This window comes from Strongylocentrotus purpuratus, unplaced genomic scaffold (genome assembly GCF_000002235.5).
Source record: "Strongylocentrotus purpuratus isolate Spur 01 unplaced genomic scaffold, Spur_5.0 spur5_scaffold_3, whole genome shotgun sequence".
NCBI classification, from domain to species: Eukaryota; Metazoa; Echinodermata; class Echinoidea; order Camarodonta; family Strongylocentrotidae; genus Strongylocentrotus; species Strongylocentrotus purpuratus.
In genome coordinates this window covers 5,327,641-5,345,908 of record NW_022145609.1, presented here as the reverse complement: position 1 = coordinate 5,345,908, position 18,268 = coordinate 5,327,641, and the positions used below count along the sequence as shown (strand labels likewise).

General features: G+C 36.3%; 2 protein-coding genes across 3 annotated transcripts; both read left to right on the top strand.

The window, feature by feature from the left end:
• Positions 1 to 555: 555 nt before the first annotated feature.
• On the top strand, positions 556 to 4,877 carry LOC115928467 (receptor-type tyrosine-protein phosphatase delta-like). Its single transcript, XM_030995680.1, has 5 exons — positions 556 to 845; positions 1,266 to 1,592; positions 2,045 to 2,182; positions 3,401 to 3,553; positions 4,295 to 4,877. The coding sequence occupies exons 1-5, from the start codon at positions 818 to 820 to the stop codon at positions 4,573 to 4,575; spliced, it is 927 nt and encodes a 308-aa protein (XP_030851540.1). The 5' UTR covers positions 556 to 817; the 3' UTR covers positions 4,576 to 4,877.
• A 1,290-nt stretch (positions 4,878 to 6,167) lies between these two features.
• Positions 6,168 to 16,095, top strand: LOC105446416 (receptor-type tyrosine-protein phosphatase mu-like). 2 transcript variants are annotated; one of them, XM_030996891.1, is made up of 9 exons: positions 6,168 to 6,183; positions 6,958 to 7,033; positions 8,835 to 8,938; positions 9,848 to 10,058; positions 10,787 to 10,886; positions 11,325 to 11,568; positions 12,236 to 12,275; positions 14,627 to 14,735; positions 15,292 to 16,095. In XM_030996891.1, the coding sequence occupies exons 1-9, from the start codon at positions 6,178 to 6,180 to the stop codon at positions 15,572 to 15,574; spliced, it is 1,173 nt and encodes a 390-aa protein (XP_030852751.1). In that variant the 5' UTR covers positions 6,168 to 6,177; the 3' UTR covers positions 15,575 to 16,095. The 2 variants fall into 2 exon arrangements, with proteins under 2 accessions (XP_030852751.1, XP_030852753.1); XM_030996893.1 differs by lacking the exon at positions 14,627 to 14,735.
• The last annotated feature ends 2,173 nt before the right edge of the window (positions 16,096 to 18,268 follow it).

The window sequence follows — 18,268 nt, the reverse complement described above, 5'->3', positions numbered from 1 at the left end:
ACTAGAGCGTTGGCGTATCTATGAGGAGGGAGGGGCACTTGCTCCGGGTGGCACTTGAAGGGACCGCAAAACACGCAAAAGAGAAAGAGAAAGGGTATAAAGAGAAGATAAATATCATTATAATATGAAGTCTAATTTTGCATAAAATATTTTTAGTATTAAGGTTTCAAATGCAAAAGTTTCTAAAGCTTGGTCGCCTTGCTCGTCGCGTATGTTCCTTCAGGTCCCGAAATTTCGCGCTCCAGTATAAGAATTTTATAAGTTTTTCTACAGTATTCTCTCAAGGGTTCAAGATTTATTGTAATGCAAATGATCATCAGCCTTGTTTAAATATAAGACAAAGGGCAAATGCAAAACCATTTAAAGTGATTTGTAATTGTTAAACATTTGAAAGAAATATTGTCACTTTCCGTAATGATTAATTAATTTTTTTTGATCTGGTTTAATTAATTACATCAGAATTCCTGTTTTCTATTTCTGCTTTAGATTTATATCTACTTACATTTGTGATGTTGTTAATTGACTATTCAACACTGTGATTTTCTTCACAGACCCCTCTGCCATCGAGTCAGTGTCGTACACCTCTACTGCCAGCTCCTTGCGCTTTGTGTGGGAGGAACTCTCTTGTGAAAGCCTACATGGTGCTTTGTATGGCTATGAATACGATCTCTATGATCCTACTGGTGGTGGGAGAACTGTCCGGAATACATCGATCACACGAAGAAACGATTTTCAAATAACTGGTCTTGATGCTTGCACAGAATATCGCTTCAGAATAAGAGTAGTTACTACCCAGCTGAAAAGGAGTGAATGGCACATGGAAATGGCAATGACTAATATATCAGGTTTGCGAAATGTCCTACCGTACATGTGTATTGCTTATAAAGACATAAATTGTGCAATTACTCCTTTGTACACATGCGTTGGCACTGTGTGCGATTAAAGAAGAATTGATTTTAAGGGAAAGCATGGGAAACTGCATGGTTCAATTTCCAATTCGAATCTGCTTTCATACAGTCCATCTCTTGACGTTGCTCCAAGATAAGTAGATAGCTGTTACTGCTAGCCTAGTAATGGTTCATGGATAATGATAATCTAAAATAAATCGGAAAAAATAAAGCAATTGAAGTCAATACATATTCTAAAGATAGAGATTAGATTTAGTGTAATCACAGTGTAATCAATTAATTATAGTCAATTCATAATTGGGAACCTGAATTGGCCCGAATGAAATGTTTATTCCTTCCTTTCTGTACACTTTTCAGCTCCTGGGATGCCAGTTATTACAGAGCTTACCCCGCATCAGGAAGACAGTGGCACTACTGGTCTAACAGTATCATGGCAACCTCCTTCCTCACCTCCATGCCAGCCTACGCATTATGAAATCAAATACTATGATCTTCAAGGCGATATGTGTGAGGATAACTCGAGGGATCGGATAATGACTTCAGCAGGGACCGTCAATGGTTCAACGTTTACCTTCAATGTCCTGGAGTTGCGTCCTAACTCTGAGTACATGGTGTTCGTGAGAGGCAGAACCAGTAGCGGTTATGGTGATGCGGATTCCGAAGTAGCTACTACAGGATATTCACGTTAGTATTGTGTGTGTGTGTGTGTGTGTGTGTGTGGACGGGCGGGGGTGTGTGTTTATGATGTGAGTAAGAGAGTGTGTGTGGGTGCGCGCGTGTCCCTCTGAATCAGCTGCAGGAGAAAACAGAGAGCTGACAATACGGCTAGACCAATTTACAGCTCATGATCTACTTTATACGACGCTAGACTTAAGTCAGTTCTTTATTTGACTAATTTGAATACAAGGGAACCATAATTCTAGCTGGTAGTTGAACGAATATACTTTGAATTGCAAAATATCATTGGAGAATAAGCTGGTCTGGAAGTTCAGTTTAGAAAAGGTATACTACAGGGGGTTAGAGAATGTTTACGAAGACAAAATGTAGTTTAGCTGATAGTATGGAAATGTAGATGGAGTACAAATTGAAGAATAAGAAAAATGAATGAGAATGAGTTTTCCTCCTCTATTTTACAGATCCTACTGGTCCTCCAATCAACATTCAGTCCACTTCCATCAAGAAACGCAGTATTGTCTTCACTTGGGAGAAACCAGAATGTGGTTCTCGGAATGGACCAATCTCAAGCTACGAAGTTATGCTCTCCAATTCTACAGGTAACCTAAATATGAAATAGAATATGAATACCTGGTCGTGTGCTAAATAGGGTGGAATCCCAGAGATTGCTTGTTTGAAAGTAAAGTTTAAATTTTAAAAATCTATCTAGAAGGGTATCTGTCCTAGGCATCATCCCTGGTAGTGCTTCTACAATTCATTAAATACATATAAATTGTACTCATTTCGTGTGTTAGAATGATAAAGGATAATTTCATCTATAAAATATCAAGGTAAAACCTTGACAGCATGGATCTCCTAGCTGAATTGCTTTCTGTTGCTGAATGAAAATATGTTCTAGTGTCATATTTCTTTGCAAAAACTGACCTGCATTTTTTTCTCTGGTAGATGAAATTGATAGATTCGACGAATAACACTGGATAACACCGAATAGATAAATATTTTTGTTTATTCTAAGCGCCAACCAATGTAGTTTTTTTTGCAATTATTTTTGGAAATAATAATAATAATAATGATACTAATTTCATTTAACGCACAGGTGGTATTGTCTAACTCGGTATAATCATTCAACATGAATTTTTGTGTGGATACCTTTAGGATATTCTGAACGCAGAATCTCGATTAATGATGAATTATGGTTAGTACTGAAGAACTGCTGTAAGCTAGAGGGTGTATTTGGCAGCGATGTGCGGATAAAAATAGTTAGACAAAAATTTACTTAGGTTCAAACATTGATCAAGTGATCACGAACGGCGAAGGCATATAAGATGTAGTATTTGATATGGTCTTGCTTCATGATGATTCTTTTAATTTAGTCCATTAATCAAACATGTATAAAAATCTGCGCAACATTTTAAATCAATTTATGGTTTGCATTGTTCTATTCCAGGGACCTCATTTCAAGATTTCCTTAAAAAAACAATCAGTCTAGCTATGTTTCCGATGTACTAGCTTTATACTCCAGATTAAAAATTACGCATGATGTTTTGTGCAGATGTTGTATTCTAAAAGATAAGTCTCCGGACTGTAGACCACAAGGTACGGGGTTCAAAGCCCAACACGACACTAATGTAATTTAGCAAGACGTTACATTTCTACGCCTCTCTCTACTCAATTATAAATGTGTACCTGATATGCATGAATAGTAACTTTGGCGGCTGCGCATGGTAATAATGTTTAAGGGACATGAGCGTCCCTGTGTGATGCATATGAACACTTTAAGAGAAGCCATTATTATTATTCCTGTTGTTCATTTTCAGGACACGTGGTTTATCATGGTAATGTGTCAGGACCTGAGCATGAGATACTTGACCTCATCCCCTATTCGAATTACAGCATTAGAATCAGAGCTTGGAACTATGAACTAGCAGGGGAGTATGGTCCCGCGATTTGGGCACAGACAGGTGAAGCAAGTAGGTCTCACAATGCATGTCTATCAATTTTATTTTGATAACGATGAAGGAAAAAAAAGCGTTAAAGACGAAAATTAAATCTTGTTCAAAATATAGCTGTTCGGTATCAATGTCGACCGTGTATCTATAGAACCAGAAATACAACTCTGAGAAAAATCATGTTGTACTAAATTTTTTGAACATTTAAACTTGATCATCTACAGGAAACTAATGTTATGAGAACATGTACTTGTACAATTAGGTTTTTGTTGTTACATTATTCACCCTTTTTTCATCCCCTTCCCAAACGAAAAAAAGAGCATAGAGAATGTTTTCCTTTAAAATAAATGGATCCCTAATTAAGTATTTATTTCCTGTTATAAAATAAGACGTAATAGAGTAATCTTGAATTCTAGATTTCTTGCACCCAAAATCCTTAATGACAGCTGTCCAGGCTGGGTTAGTGTCTCTGAGTGTGCGTGTATGAAATGTGCGAGTACAATAAGATAATATTATTACTTTAAAATATTTTGCTTCTTTCGAAGTCACAGTTAATGTAATAATCATCTAAATTGTTAACATTGCTTGTTGAAATCTACCTTCCGCCAACCTAGGTTCACTATGAGGATTTTTTTAATTGATACTAACAGACAGAAAACGAAACATGATATTCTTTTATATTACTTCCGATGTGTTATAGACCATTAAGTTGTTTCGACAATAACTATCCTACGAATTTTCTCCATGATGTGTACATTACAGAGCCAGCGCCACCAATCGGAGTAAATCTGCCATCTTCCGACCAGGAGAGTATCACAGTAGAATGGATGTCACCGAACCCTCCTCTGGGCAGGATAATAGGTTACTACATTCTCTACTGGGAAACGGGTGATAATAGTTCCACGCCCAGAAACGTCAGCATCCCGTGTCGGGACGGTCTTTGCTCTGACATTAACTACAGGCTTTCCGCATATATTCCTGATCTCCGGCCCGACACGAATTATACCGTTCAGGCAAGTGTGCTTCCTGAAGGCGTTTTCTAAAGGGATTCTGTATATTGAAAATGGGATGTAAAAAAACTTTTTCATAAATATTGTGATAACGGACCTATGGTTTAAATTAGTATCCATCCGTAAAAATAGTTTCTGTCGACAATGTCTGCAGAGATGGCATCTTCAATCTTGCGTCTAGCTAAGATAACTAAAAGATGTAAGGTTTCACGATATGTTTGTTGTAAGACAGCTCATTATAGAACTTAAGGGATGACATTCAATAGATGATGTGGGACCAAACCAGGAGAAGCAATCTGTAAGTTTCCTGATTTTTCTAATGAAATATATATATATATATATATATATATATGAGTATGGTGCAGAATTTCTTTTACACCATCTTTGTATCTTTAGAAAACTACATGGGGTATGGACTATGTTGCGTGTTAACTAGTACTCCCACATAATTCCCTTTTTTAATTAAACTACTAAAAAGCAGTATCCCTCCAGACAAGAAAACACTTAATAAATGATCACATCCAGACAAATTGCTTATGGTTAAAAACTGGTTCTATATTCTATAATTTCACATAAGAAACAATGATTACAGAATTATCAGAAACCTCTTCTGTCTATCTCAACAGTGACAGACAATTAAACTATCACTAGGCCCTTGGTAGTTACTATTAATAATCAAACATAGATAACTTCCAACAGCACATTAATGTAAAGGAGACTCAACTTAGTCACTATGGTATTAATGATTACCGCTTAATACAAGTCTCGAAATATCAGAAGTCCTGTTCAGTACAACTTAAGACGGTACTAAAACAAGTCAGTTAAATATCATTCACACTGCATGAATAATAACAGTCAAGAAAATACTACTCAAATCTAAGCTAGACAGCGTTTAGATTTCCTTACATAGGCACGAATATTGTGGTTCAAGAAACCACTAAACAAATCTCTACTTGTGTATGTGTACGGAATGCACAACACGAGAATACAACAATATATCGGTGGATCTAGACTATAGCAGATCTAGATCAGTAGACCAGGTATAGGCCTAGAACTAGTGCAATTATAAACATGTAAAATATGTGTTAGTAAGCGTACGCACTCAACAACAGGCACTCAGTCAGTCAAAATAAGGCATCACAATGATAAACAATGCAAAGCATAAATCACAATATAATTAACGTTACGTGAGTCATTGGAGTTGAATTCAGAGTAGATCTTCTTCAAGTTCTAGATAGATGTAGAAACTAGCTAGTCGAAAACAGTGGTCGATGAGCTGGTTGTCGATCGCGTACGATATGCAGACGATGATCGACGCTCGGTGAATACCACGATGATGAAGACGATGTTGAAGACAACGATGATGACAACAATGATGAAGACGACGCTGGTGAAGACAGCGATGATGAAGTCGACGATGAAGACGACGCTGGTGAAGACAGCGATGATGAAGTCGACGATGATGAAGACAACGGTGATGAAGACGATGATGAATCAGTATAACCAGATGAATACAATGATGATGCAGTCAATGTCAATAGATCAACTTCAGTGACTTGCGATGCAGGTCGAAGAATCAAATGTCGAGACAATATATATCATATGAAGTCGATGATAAAAGGTTGTCAAACAATAATGCAGGTGAGAAAAACGTTAGATCATATTAAATGTTCTATTCTCACTGCTGGTGAATTAAAGTGTCGTCAATGCTGAACATCGAGAGAGTCAAAATATATCTTGCAAAACGTACAAAATGTAAATAGGTGAGCACGTCCACCGGGAATGGTCCGGGGACGTAGCAGTTCAATCCTCGTTGGATACAATTTTCTAGGTACAATAATCGACACAATAGCAGCATGTGTTGTTACCAATATTAAAACAGCTCACTGATTCCCGCACAGGAAAATCAGAAGAGCGCCAATCAACTACAGCGCGATTGGTTGAAAACAAGCGCACATGTATGTTAATTAAACACGTGATCTAAATACTTATGAATAAATACGCGTACATCTATGTTAATTGGTCATGTGATCAAAATACTAATGAATAAACATCGTGCAGTAATAAATCGAGCTAAAACCAGTTCTGAGGACATGGCGTAATACCAAATCCTCGAACTCTCAATGACTTCTAAAGCGGCCATTTTGGATTAAAAACACAATATGTATACCAGTGAATTATAAATGAATGCACTGTAACATTTGTCGCTACATATCTATATATTCTTTCTGATGAAATGCTTTTATAATAAACAATTCATGCTAAATGGAAACAGTGTCAGGAGGTCCATAACGTTTCCGTCCATCCATTCAAGGTCAATCTCTAAATTGTCCTTAAATTGTTTTACTCTGCATAAGTACTTCTCCGCTCTTCATCTCCCTTTAATATCACAATGTTTTTCTTTCAACTATACAGGTCATGGCGGAGACCATTCATGGTGTTGGTGACTCAAGCCCGGTCCCACCCGTTGTCAGGATTACATCAGAAGGAAGTACGATATTTATCTTTTCATTTCTATAATGTCCCATGTATATAGATCATTCTGGACATATTATCACCCCCTCCCCCATTTCAGAAAAGGGAAATAAAGAAAGAACGTGGAAACAAAAGCTCTAAAAATGACCTGTTCATAGAACACGATCGCAGAGACTTTCAAGAAATCAACTCAAGGACAATTTCAATACCGTATTGTATTAGTATTAGCTATGTAGAATTCATCTTTAGATTACGTAAGAACGCCATTGAAGTGTTCGGAAGGATAATATTCGGTTGAGTATATGTTCAGGAATATTAGGCTTATTGCACAATAAATATCACTTTAGACAACATATCAATTCCTTCGCGCTCCTTTTGGGAGATCAACCGACCCGCGCGCATTTTATATTACATGACATATGGTAAAATTCTCGACATCTTTTTACACTTTTCTTTACCATTAAAAATCGAAATTGAGAATAATATCCTCAATCGAGATATGAGAAGAAGGAAACATTTCCTTTACATTCCATGTAAAACCATGCCCTTACTTGAAAAAAAACCTCCGTCACTTTGACGTTGAACTTTACAATCCATTTAAAAAAAATTACTCTCTCATACACAATGTCAATGGATCGGTCGTACTGTGCTCGATTGCCTTTCAATAAACCAATCTTTAACTTTGCAGCAACGCGTTTTGCGTCAAATTTGTAAATCCTCAATCACAGACAATGACATATGATACGTAAGCTTTTCATACATATAAATTTCATTTTGATTGATTCATTTTTAGCTCCGTCATTTTTCATGTTAAATCATGCTTCATGTCCCATTTTAGAAGCCCGACCCAGGGTTTTGTGCCAGCTAGCCGTATGCATGTACGTAATGCTATGCATACACATATAACTGAACATGCATAAGTACAGTACATGTACACACGCAGCGCAGCGCGTACGAGCGCACTGCACTACATTTGATTGGGTCAGTACCATTATGAAAATAGGGTAACAATGAGTGGGATGGGTTTAGTGCCGTCACAATAAACTTGCGCATTACACGCGTACGTATAATTAGAGCAATTTATGCACCCCCAAGAAATAATGAATACAGCCCGACCTCTCTACACACAGAACTGCACAGATACCGCACAGTCCGGTCAAGGCGGTACGCGTAGCGTTAAACTGCCAAATTTACAGAAATTGTGAGGAGCGCTTTTGCTATGAAAGGAATTGATATGACAGTTTTAGTTGAGTAAGAGAGGGAATAATTACACAGATGACACAGATGTAGACATAAATTTGGAGAACCGTATTGAAAATCCTTCAGCCAGATCTTAGACTTAATAATTCATAATAATATGGTTATTTATATAGCGCCGGTATCAGTCAGGTTTTGACGCTCATAGCGCTTTACACATATTACCCTGGTCGTAGCCGAGCTAGCAAAGTAACTAGCGCGCAAGCCTATCAGGTACCCATTTACACCTGGGTGGAGAGTGGCAAATGTAGATCAATGTCTTGCCAAAGGACATTAGTGCTGCGGCGGGACTTGAACCCCGTACCTTGTGATCTGCATTCGGGTGACTTATCCACAACACCTCTACAATTTAACCTTCAATTTAAATACAACGAATCTACAGTAGATGTTAAAACACTTAAATTCTCTGCACAAATACAACGCAAACCAATGCATAGAGAAAAAAAGTAGTTAACTGTATGATCGTTTTGTTTTAGGTTCGAAATCTAAATGATACAATCGTACACAAATATTGACTTGTATTGCACTTGTTTGTATTGATCTTATTTCCTGCTTTACAGTTCCTAGTGAGCCTCAGGCGTTGACTGTTTCCAGCAGATCAAAATCTTTACTGATCACCTGGAAGGAGCCGAGGTACTCCCGTGGAAAAATCATCTCCCATACGGTAACTTCAATACTTAATTTCAAGGAAAGTTCTCGTAATGCTTTAAGTGTTCTTTTATATACAATGTAATTTTCATAATAATATCTATAATGTTCTTTCGGTAACTGTGTTAATTTATTATGGGCGTTCCCAACTCAAGCTATGCTTTCCGGGTTTTCGCCTCCTTTCGTATCTGAATTATTTACTGTATAAATAATTGTTACATATATCATGTATATATACATTGTGTTTTATATTGTGCTGTTGAGAAGGAAATAAATGTTAATAAATACAATACAATACAAAAGTGTATCCGAACTGTAATCCTTTTTCTAACCTTCTCTTTGGAGTTCTCTTCTATATCAGGTAATATTTTTTTCTAAGTTGAGGTTTCCAGTATCTTCGGTTAGACTAGGTGACTAGGTTTCATCTGAGTACTTGAATAGGACTGATATTTTGATATACAAATATAGTTAATCCATTTTATGAAAAAGAAACGCATTTTTTAAATAAATTTATTTCTGAATCATTTCGGAATCACTAAATCATAATTTATGCTGAAGTATAGGTACAGTTGTGGAGTTTGTTCAACCAAGATTTGTTTCGATGAGTCAAATAAACTTCACAGTGCAGGTTAGCAGTTTGATATTCAAGTCTAATTAATAAAGAATCGTTTGAACGCCCCTCCCCCCCCCCCAAAAAAAAAAAAAAAAAAAAAAAAATGTATGCAGATGCATTTTACCGATCTTTTAAAAATGAACGGACAAAGACTTTTTCAGTTGTTTCCGGGTCAAATTGCAAATATCCACAAGGTGACCTTAATACACATCAGTAGACGATGGTATTATCCACAATTGCGTTATCTCTTTCTCTCTCTCTCTCTCTCTCTCTAACCTTTCTCTCTCTCTCTCTTTCTCTCTCTCTCTCTAGCTGGCCTATAAAGTAAAAGGAAAGCCATACGACAGATCATTCCAGCCAGGAGATTCATTTACGATTGAAAAGGTAGCGGGAGCCTCTTTGAGCTTTGAACTTGATGATCTGGAGCCAGCTACACTCTATGAGGTCTACGTGGTAGCGTCCACTAGCAAAGGGGAGGGAGATTCTAGTCAGCATGTTGAAGAATTTACGGAACCTCCTGCAGGTATTGGAAGAAATATGTATAAATTTGGAAATTGTTAAAAAGAACCCCCCCCCCCAAAAAAAAGGGGGGGGGGGAGAAGAATAAATAAATACATATTTGATGAAATAAATAAGTGAATAAAATAAAGATAATTTAATAGGGGTTATAATATTGTGAGAGGGTAGTGTCAAATTTGCAGTAAAGACTACATACGATTACAAATTAACATGATAATAAAGTAACAAGGTGAATATGATTCTCCATCCATCTTGACAATAAAGATGACGACAATAGGACAAACCCGTTAAACTAAAATTGTTTTGCATGCATGTTAACATTAGTTTTATTGGTGTTCAACGCTGACTAATGGCCCCCATGTTTAACCATTGACACCTCCTATAGCTTTATAAAAAAAACACTGCTTACACTATTCATTATAAATCAAGATGACAGGGTTCGAATTACATCAGGGACAATAAGCCCAGGTCCCACGTGGTAAATATGAGGACTTTAGTGCAACCGTCCTCTACTTTTCTTTTCGAATAAGAAACAAGAGAATACCATCACCATCCAGCTTTTATTTCTACCAGACTACAGGTTTATAACCGACGTGTACAGCAGCGGAAAACTGATACTTAGCATTAATTACTAGTCTCTGAGGATATTTCTAATTTCAATATTGGATAAAGGTAATTGCTCAATGAGGTTTAAGTTTGATGTTGACATCTCTTTTTTGTAATGTGCCATAGCTGACGAGCTTCCAAAGCCCAACCCACCAGTGATAGTATCTTCCCCTGACGGTTCGCCTACCATTCAGTTTAGTGATGTGCTTGAATCTCCATATATAACGTAAGTATTCTTGCTAGCCGTGTCTGGCGTTCGCCAGCTACATATTCCAAACGATGTTTGTCGACCTTAAATTATATAAATCTTTGTATCTTGTTTATGTGTATATATATATAGACCAGAGCTTATAAACAGTAATATAAAACCTCTCATAACTTTATTAATGAACAAGCTTTTGTTATATTAATTCTTGAAAGCATTAATTTATTAATTGTGAAGGCTACTTTACTTCAAGAAGTAATATGATTTTTTAAAGAAAGTCTGCTAGTCATGTAATGATGTATACAAGCTGTGGCATCAACATTATTTACACAAGGGCTGACAAGGGCCTACATAAATTTAGGTTTTCCTCGTCCTTGCTTTAGAATAAAATGATGATTATTAAAATTAAGGATAGTGATAGAGGGTATAATCATGACAAATATCTCTTTAAACTCTCAGGCACATACTTGTTGCTGTTGAAGAGAGACGTCCGTTAGCAAGGCGCCGACGTCAACAGGCAGCGTATGGATCCTATGCCGAGAATGCCTCCTCATACATAGCAGCTAACATCAGCAAAGATGATCTTCCGATAGAGCTAACTATAGGGGATAACGAGACTTATGGACATTACCACAATGCACCCCTCAAAGACAAAGCGATATATGATATTCGAACAGGTGTTGAGAGCAATGTTGGAGGAAAGGTAAGATATTAACGGTGGATATGTATGTCCAAAGGGACTGACGGTCTGCCTACACGATGTAAGAGACTACGGTTTCGTGGCATAATTATATTGTGGAAGTAATATTTAGGTGCAAATATCGGTTATAAGGGACAATAATGAGTGGCTTAAGAATAAGTGTTTTCGTCGGGTGTATCTGAAATTGTTATTATTGTCTAATATAGCTCCTTTTAGATACAAGCCCTATCAGAAAAACGCAACGTGTTGTATTATTTAGAGGACAGTTTCGTGGGGGAAAAACACAATAACACATTAAGGATCAAAGAATTCAAGTGTTATGGGTTAGCCTTTTAGAGAATTTCAGTATTTTGTAATGATTCGTGCTACACAACTTGATGGACCATTACAGATAGGCCTATACCATTTTTAAAAACTTAACCGCCGTTATGAACTCCGAAGAAAGTGGTCTAACTACTTCAGTACTTGGTACCTGTTATTACCCAAAGTCACTTGGAAGTGCAGGATATGGCCATTGTATGTATATCGCAGAGGCATTAACACATGTTATGCGCTTCCCTAGTATAGAAAAGGTTCGACTAAACTTCATTAAAACTGCTACTGGATAAATACATCAACATTTCATTTCAGTAAAAATGTTTTTCATATTCCTTGTTTACCTTTTATTTAGAAATCCACTCTGTTCGGAGATCCGTCTGAAGTACAAACAGGTAGGATGGCCTATTTTACGAGAGTCTTGCACTTGAAATCGCTTTTGCGTTTGAATGGAAATTGTCCCGATTGTCCTACGTTTAAAGAGACATGGCACATTCCCATTGCTTGTACTTGTAACTTCTTTTTAGATCAAACCAACCTCTTCAATATGTTCAATATCAATGCGGCTTAACTTACTACGAATATGTAAGCAATCATTGTTAATTAGTACCAAAACAAATGGTTGTCTACGATCGGGAATCAAAGTGGTAAATGCAGTCAAAATTTATTGAGCAGATTTCTCGAAGTTAATGACTTTTGCCCAAGATTCCTGATTTGCATCAATTTTGCATGCAAGGTCTGACTAAGTTATGAATATCAATACTTATATACCTATACTAGGTTTTAAATGCGAAAGTTTCTTTTTTGCTCATCGCGTATGTTCCTTCAGACCCCCAAATTTCGCGCCCCAATATAAGATATAGTTTTTTTCAGTTTCTCTCAAGGGTTCTCAAGGGGTTTAAAGTACACTTGTTTGCGAATTACCTCTTACAAGTACTAATATTTGCTAGTTTTTTTTTTATCATTCAACACTTTGACTTTCTTCCCAGACCCCTCTGCCCTCTGATTCAGTGTCGTACACCTCTACTCCCCACTCATTGCACTTTGTGTGTGGGGGAACCCTCTCATTCATTGTAAACAAAAAATGTGTCCATATCTTCCCTCTCATCACTGATCTTCACTGGCTCCGCGTTAATAATCGTATCATAATATAACACCTTAACTCTCACTTACAAGTGTATCACTAATCCGACCGCATCATACCGAGGTGATCTACTCCATTCGCACACATCCATGTATAATACATCATCAGCCAGTAGTGCAACACTCACCGTCCCTCGAACCAGTAAACAGATAGATGATAGGTTTTTTCCCGCTATCATTGCCCCCTAAACCCCGAACTTACCACCTGTACTAAAAAATTGCCCTTCTCTCACAGCTTTCAAGAGGTGTCTGGAATTACATCTGTTCTTATTCGTTTTAATATTCCTCTCTGTTTGTAATTAATGTAAGCTTCGTACGGTAATGTTCTCTCTTTTTGTTTGTTAGTCAGTATTTCTTTTTTTATGCGCTTTGTATCTAATGAAAAGGTGCTTTATAAAATGTAATCTTATAATATGTTAATATATACATGAGAATGAAGATGTCGCAATGCTGGATTCTAGACCACATTCTTAATGACCTTTGTTTAGGCGTTCATCAGTCAGAACGCGACTCATTACTGCCATGGTTTTGACAATATGGTGTCACTGTAAGATTTTGAACATGAACGGCAGATACTTTTTCCAAGTACATTGAGAGTTACAGTGGCGGATCCAGGGGGGGGGGGCCCCCCCCCCCCTTGAGAAAAAAATCATGTAAAATCACGTGATTTGTACGATTTTTGGGGGTTGGGCCCCCCCCCCTGGCGCTCAAGGGGGGGGGGGGGTGCAAATTGAATTTTTTTTGAGGATCAAAAAAAAAAAAAAGTGCTCACTACCCCCCCCCCCCCCCCCCCCCCCCCCACTGAGCGATTTTTTTGGCCGGCGCGATTTTCAAATTTTCGGGAGCAAAAAAAAAAAAAAGTTGGGCCCCCTCCCCTAAGAAATCCTGGATCCGCGCCTGGAGAGTTACCATTGCTGAACATCGAAATTGCAATTCCTGTTTGAGGTATGCTCACAATAATGGACAAATGTATTGAATTATCGAAATCGTTGCATATTTCGAATCTAAAAACAAAGTTTTGGTTTCGGAAACATTGGATGTCCGCGTTAGTAGAACTATATCAACATTTACATGTATACATAGAGCATAATTTTGTATAAGATTGTGGTTTTAGTGCTCCTTGATAATCGATATTATTACTAAATTTTTATTACTATTATATTACTATTATTATTATCATTATTTTTATCATTTAATTTGATAATTTGTTCGTCTTGACCTCACTTTTCCATTCATTGAACAATAATCGTACACACACAAACACACGAGCACACCCACACAAATGTCAATACGTGAATCGTGAATGTCTAGCTGTGATAGTAAGCTAACTACTGGAGCTGGTCTTTTCGCATGCAATTACAATCAATTATGATCATAATTATGCTGCTAGTACATGTGTATCTGATTTACTTATCATTTATATATATCAACTCTGATACTACCTCGGTATTTCTAATCTAGTATCTGATTTATTAAGTATTTATCTATTAACTCTGATGCTATTTTCGTGACTTTTAACTCATGTCATTTCTTTTCACTACCATCCTTGTTCCCACACCATCCTCTTCACCTACTGTCTCTTCTCCATCAACATCAAACTCAGCTGGAGTTCCTTCAGGTTCCATAGCAACTGTCGTAGGAAGCGCTGTTGGTGCTACTTTTGTGATTGTTATCGTTATAATTCTCATCATCATCTTTTACAAGCGGAGAAGGTTAGAGAGATACCTTTTTCTTAACCTGCCCCTCGCATCAGTCCATCCGCATCGTACTGCTCCATACAAGATGCTAAAACCGTATGGTCATGAAACAACAAGATGAATTATGATTGTATTTTTGAGTGGATCTGTATAGAAATTTAATTTCTTTAAAAAAAAAAAAAATTAAAATGTAAATATTATAAAGCATAACGCTTTCTTAATACCATGGCAACCAGTTTGAAGGACGTATGTAAATAATAAGTCTTTTAAAGGTACCATACCGATTCCCACATGCCAATTGTCATGTTTACATGTTTATGTATACCTATTTATTGGGACAGTTTATGAGTTTAATTGAGGTTCTTGTCTTTGAATTATTGTTAAATAACGAACTGTAAATATGATGGTTTTTTTTAAATATTTTTTAAATAAAATCTCTGTAAATCATGCATGCAATTCAGCCATTGGCTGCGATATGTTGATGAATAAATACCATACTATACATAATTATTGTTTTGATTATGTATTTCCTTAATGCGATTTATATCTTTGTTTTCATATTAACTTACAGCGATAAATCAGCCACTACTAAGTCTAAAGGAAAAGAGTCCGATTCGTCTCCGCATTATCAGAACCCTGTATTTGATCCGTCAAAGACAGACGTTCATACCTATCAAGACCTGCACACTGACAGCCACACCTACCAAGGTATTAATACCGATGCGCAGAGCTACCAGAATTATGCTGACCCTCATACCTACCAAGATCTCAAGAAACCTGATCAAGAAGTTATATACGAAGATGTAACTGACGCCATGAACGGAGACTATGTCAACGTGCTGAAGAAGAATTGATACACGAGATGAATAAACTCCATCAAAATGAAATGAAAAAAAGTTTTATAGTTTTAAGGAGAAATATATTACAAATATATGTGTATGTCTCTATAATTTCGTGAAGATGAAACCATGCTTTATCACTTATCGTGAAATATCAAATTTAATCTTAATAACTGAAAAAAAAACTGTGCTGATGGACTGTGGCGTCTCCTCTTAAGTATCCAAATGGAATACCATGACGAAAAGCTGTCAAAAAGTATCATGGCTTCGTTTTCATTCACCATCTCTACTCGCCTTACTCCCAAATCTGTTAATATCGGGGATTAGTTGAAATACAACGTTTTTAAATAATAATGATTCGCACAGGTCTGACGAATTTGGGTAAGAATAGTTGCACACCTTGGGTACCACACTACATGAAAGTAAATGTATGAGATTAGTTTCTTTAAAGCCTATCTGTACTAGTTTGGCCAGGAGGGATTAGACCTCCCTGTATGGTCACAGACCGATGATTATCTCATGAAATCAGCTCTCAATTAACATATGAAAAAGGGTACCGTGGTCACCACTTAGGCATTCTATTGATTACTTGTGTTAATGCCTGTCGTTGCTGGTGGAAAGCATTATTACAGCATCGATGAACAATAATGAATAAATTATCAAATATTATTATTAAAGTTGTTATTATCAACATTAATATTATTATCATTATTATAATTATCATAAACATTATTATTATTATTATCATTATCATTATTACTATGAATTTTATTATTACTACTTTCACTTCTACTACTTCTACGAAGCAGTGGAATTCAAGTTGATTAATAGTTCAATGATAATGTATTAGGATGTTAACGTTGAAATATGAAATATAAGATGTGAATATAAATATAGACTAGGCCTATGCACAATAACGTACACGTGAAATGTGGTGCTAAGCATTATTTCCACATTTGTTGATATTATAAATAAATTATCAGTTATTATTAATATCATTACTACTACTACTACTACTACTACTACTACGACTGCTACATGTACGTCTACTAAACAGTGGAATTCAAGTTAATTAATAGTTCAAAGATAATGTGTTATGTTGGGATGTGAACGATGAAATATGAAAATAAAAGTTGTAAATATAGACCAAGACTATGCACCATGAAAATAACGTGAAAGCATTATGTTATATGAGGGTGGATGTTTAGCGAATCATTATATAGTAGAATTAGAAGTTATTTAACAGAGTAAGATAATGCAATCCAAGTCAACATGCATATATTACCATATGAGTAGGAGATTTTTAGGCACATATTAAATATGAATACTGATAAATGAAAGTATACAACGCACAATATGTAAACATCAAAGAAGTAAAAACAATAAAGAATACAAAAGCAAATCAAGTTATTTTGTTTCAGCTCGTCATTTGGCACTTTGAACGGTTCTCAACAAAATTATTCCCTCTGATTATTAAAGCAGTTTGGAATTTGGCAGACTGTTAGCACAGCCAGTCAGATACAAGCCAGATTACTTTGCCATAACAATTATTACATTTAAAAATGCATTAATCAGGAGAAGATAATTACAACAAAAAAATCGCCTAAATTACCCCATTATGCAAAAAAAAAGATTTATCATGCTTTTGGGTGGATCCCAACCATCGTTCTCATTGTAACTATTTAATAATTACTCGATTAATTATTTATTAAGACTTATGAAGACATATTTAATACCATTTTATTTAAAACGGTGAAATAATTTTTGATATGAAATAACTAGACACGAAATCCAGCAAATCATAATTAAAGTTTTATGGATTATTTCCAAACATATGAAGATGAAATTCCAGGTGCATGGTGCAAAGAATTTCACGACGATGCCCCAGACGATATCTAAAGTGTCGTATCCGAACACCTACTCACTGGACATTAATTCAATTCAATTCAATTCATTTATTTATCCCTTGTCAACTGTTCGTTTTTACAATGATGGTACGTTTTAACATATTCACATATTGATATACATATACATGTAAATCAATTTGCACAATACAATACATCAAACAAATAAACATGCAGTTGAAAGGGAAGGAGGGCCGACAAAAAAAAGCAGAGCTTGTATGGTGTAGGCCCCCCTGTAAAAGTAATTATTATGAATTATTATTATGAATTATTATTACTACATCCACCCCCGGATAACCACCCCAGTCAACTAACCCCATATGGCAAACACCCTCTAGGACGACTATCCCCAGGACAACTACCCCAGACAACTAGTAAAGGTTACAGCTTGAAGTGTATGGCGCCCTCAACTTGCATGTTTGAAGACAGAATGGAGTGACTGAGAGAGGGAAGTAACATGCCTATTACACGCAGTGTTTACGGACAATGCCTCACTGACTATCTTACATATGGAGTGATACTATTGTACAAATATTTATGAAAGAAACACAATTAAAGTTTTCCGCGTACAACAGAAAACCCAATTTATGTATTTGTTTATCAATATTTGTCTTCAAACACATTTGGGAGGAGGGGGATCTTTGCAGAAGTATATTATAATCAATGAATGCTTTGTTCGAACAATGTAAGTGAAGTGAATCAAATACACTATTGATATAATCCTCGTCTCAAATGTACACACACATACACACACACACAATCATCAACGCACACACCCACCCACACACATACACAACCACCCACC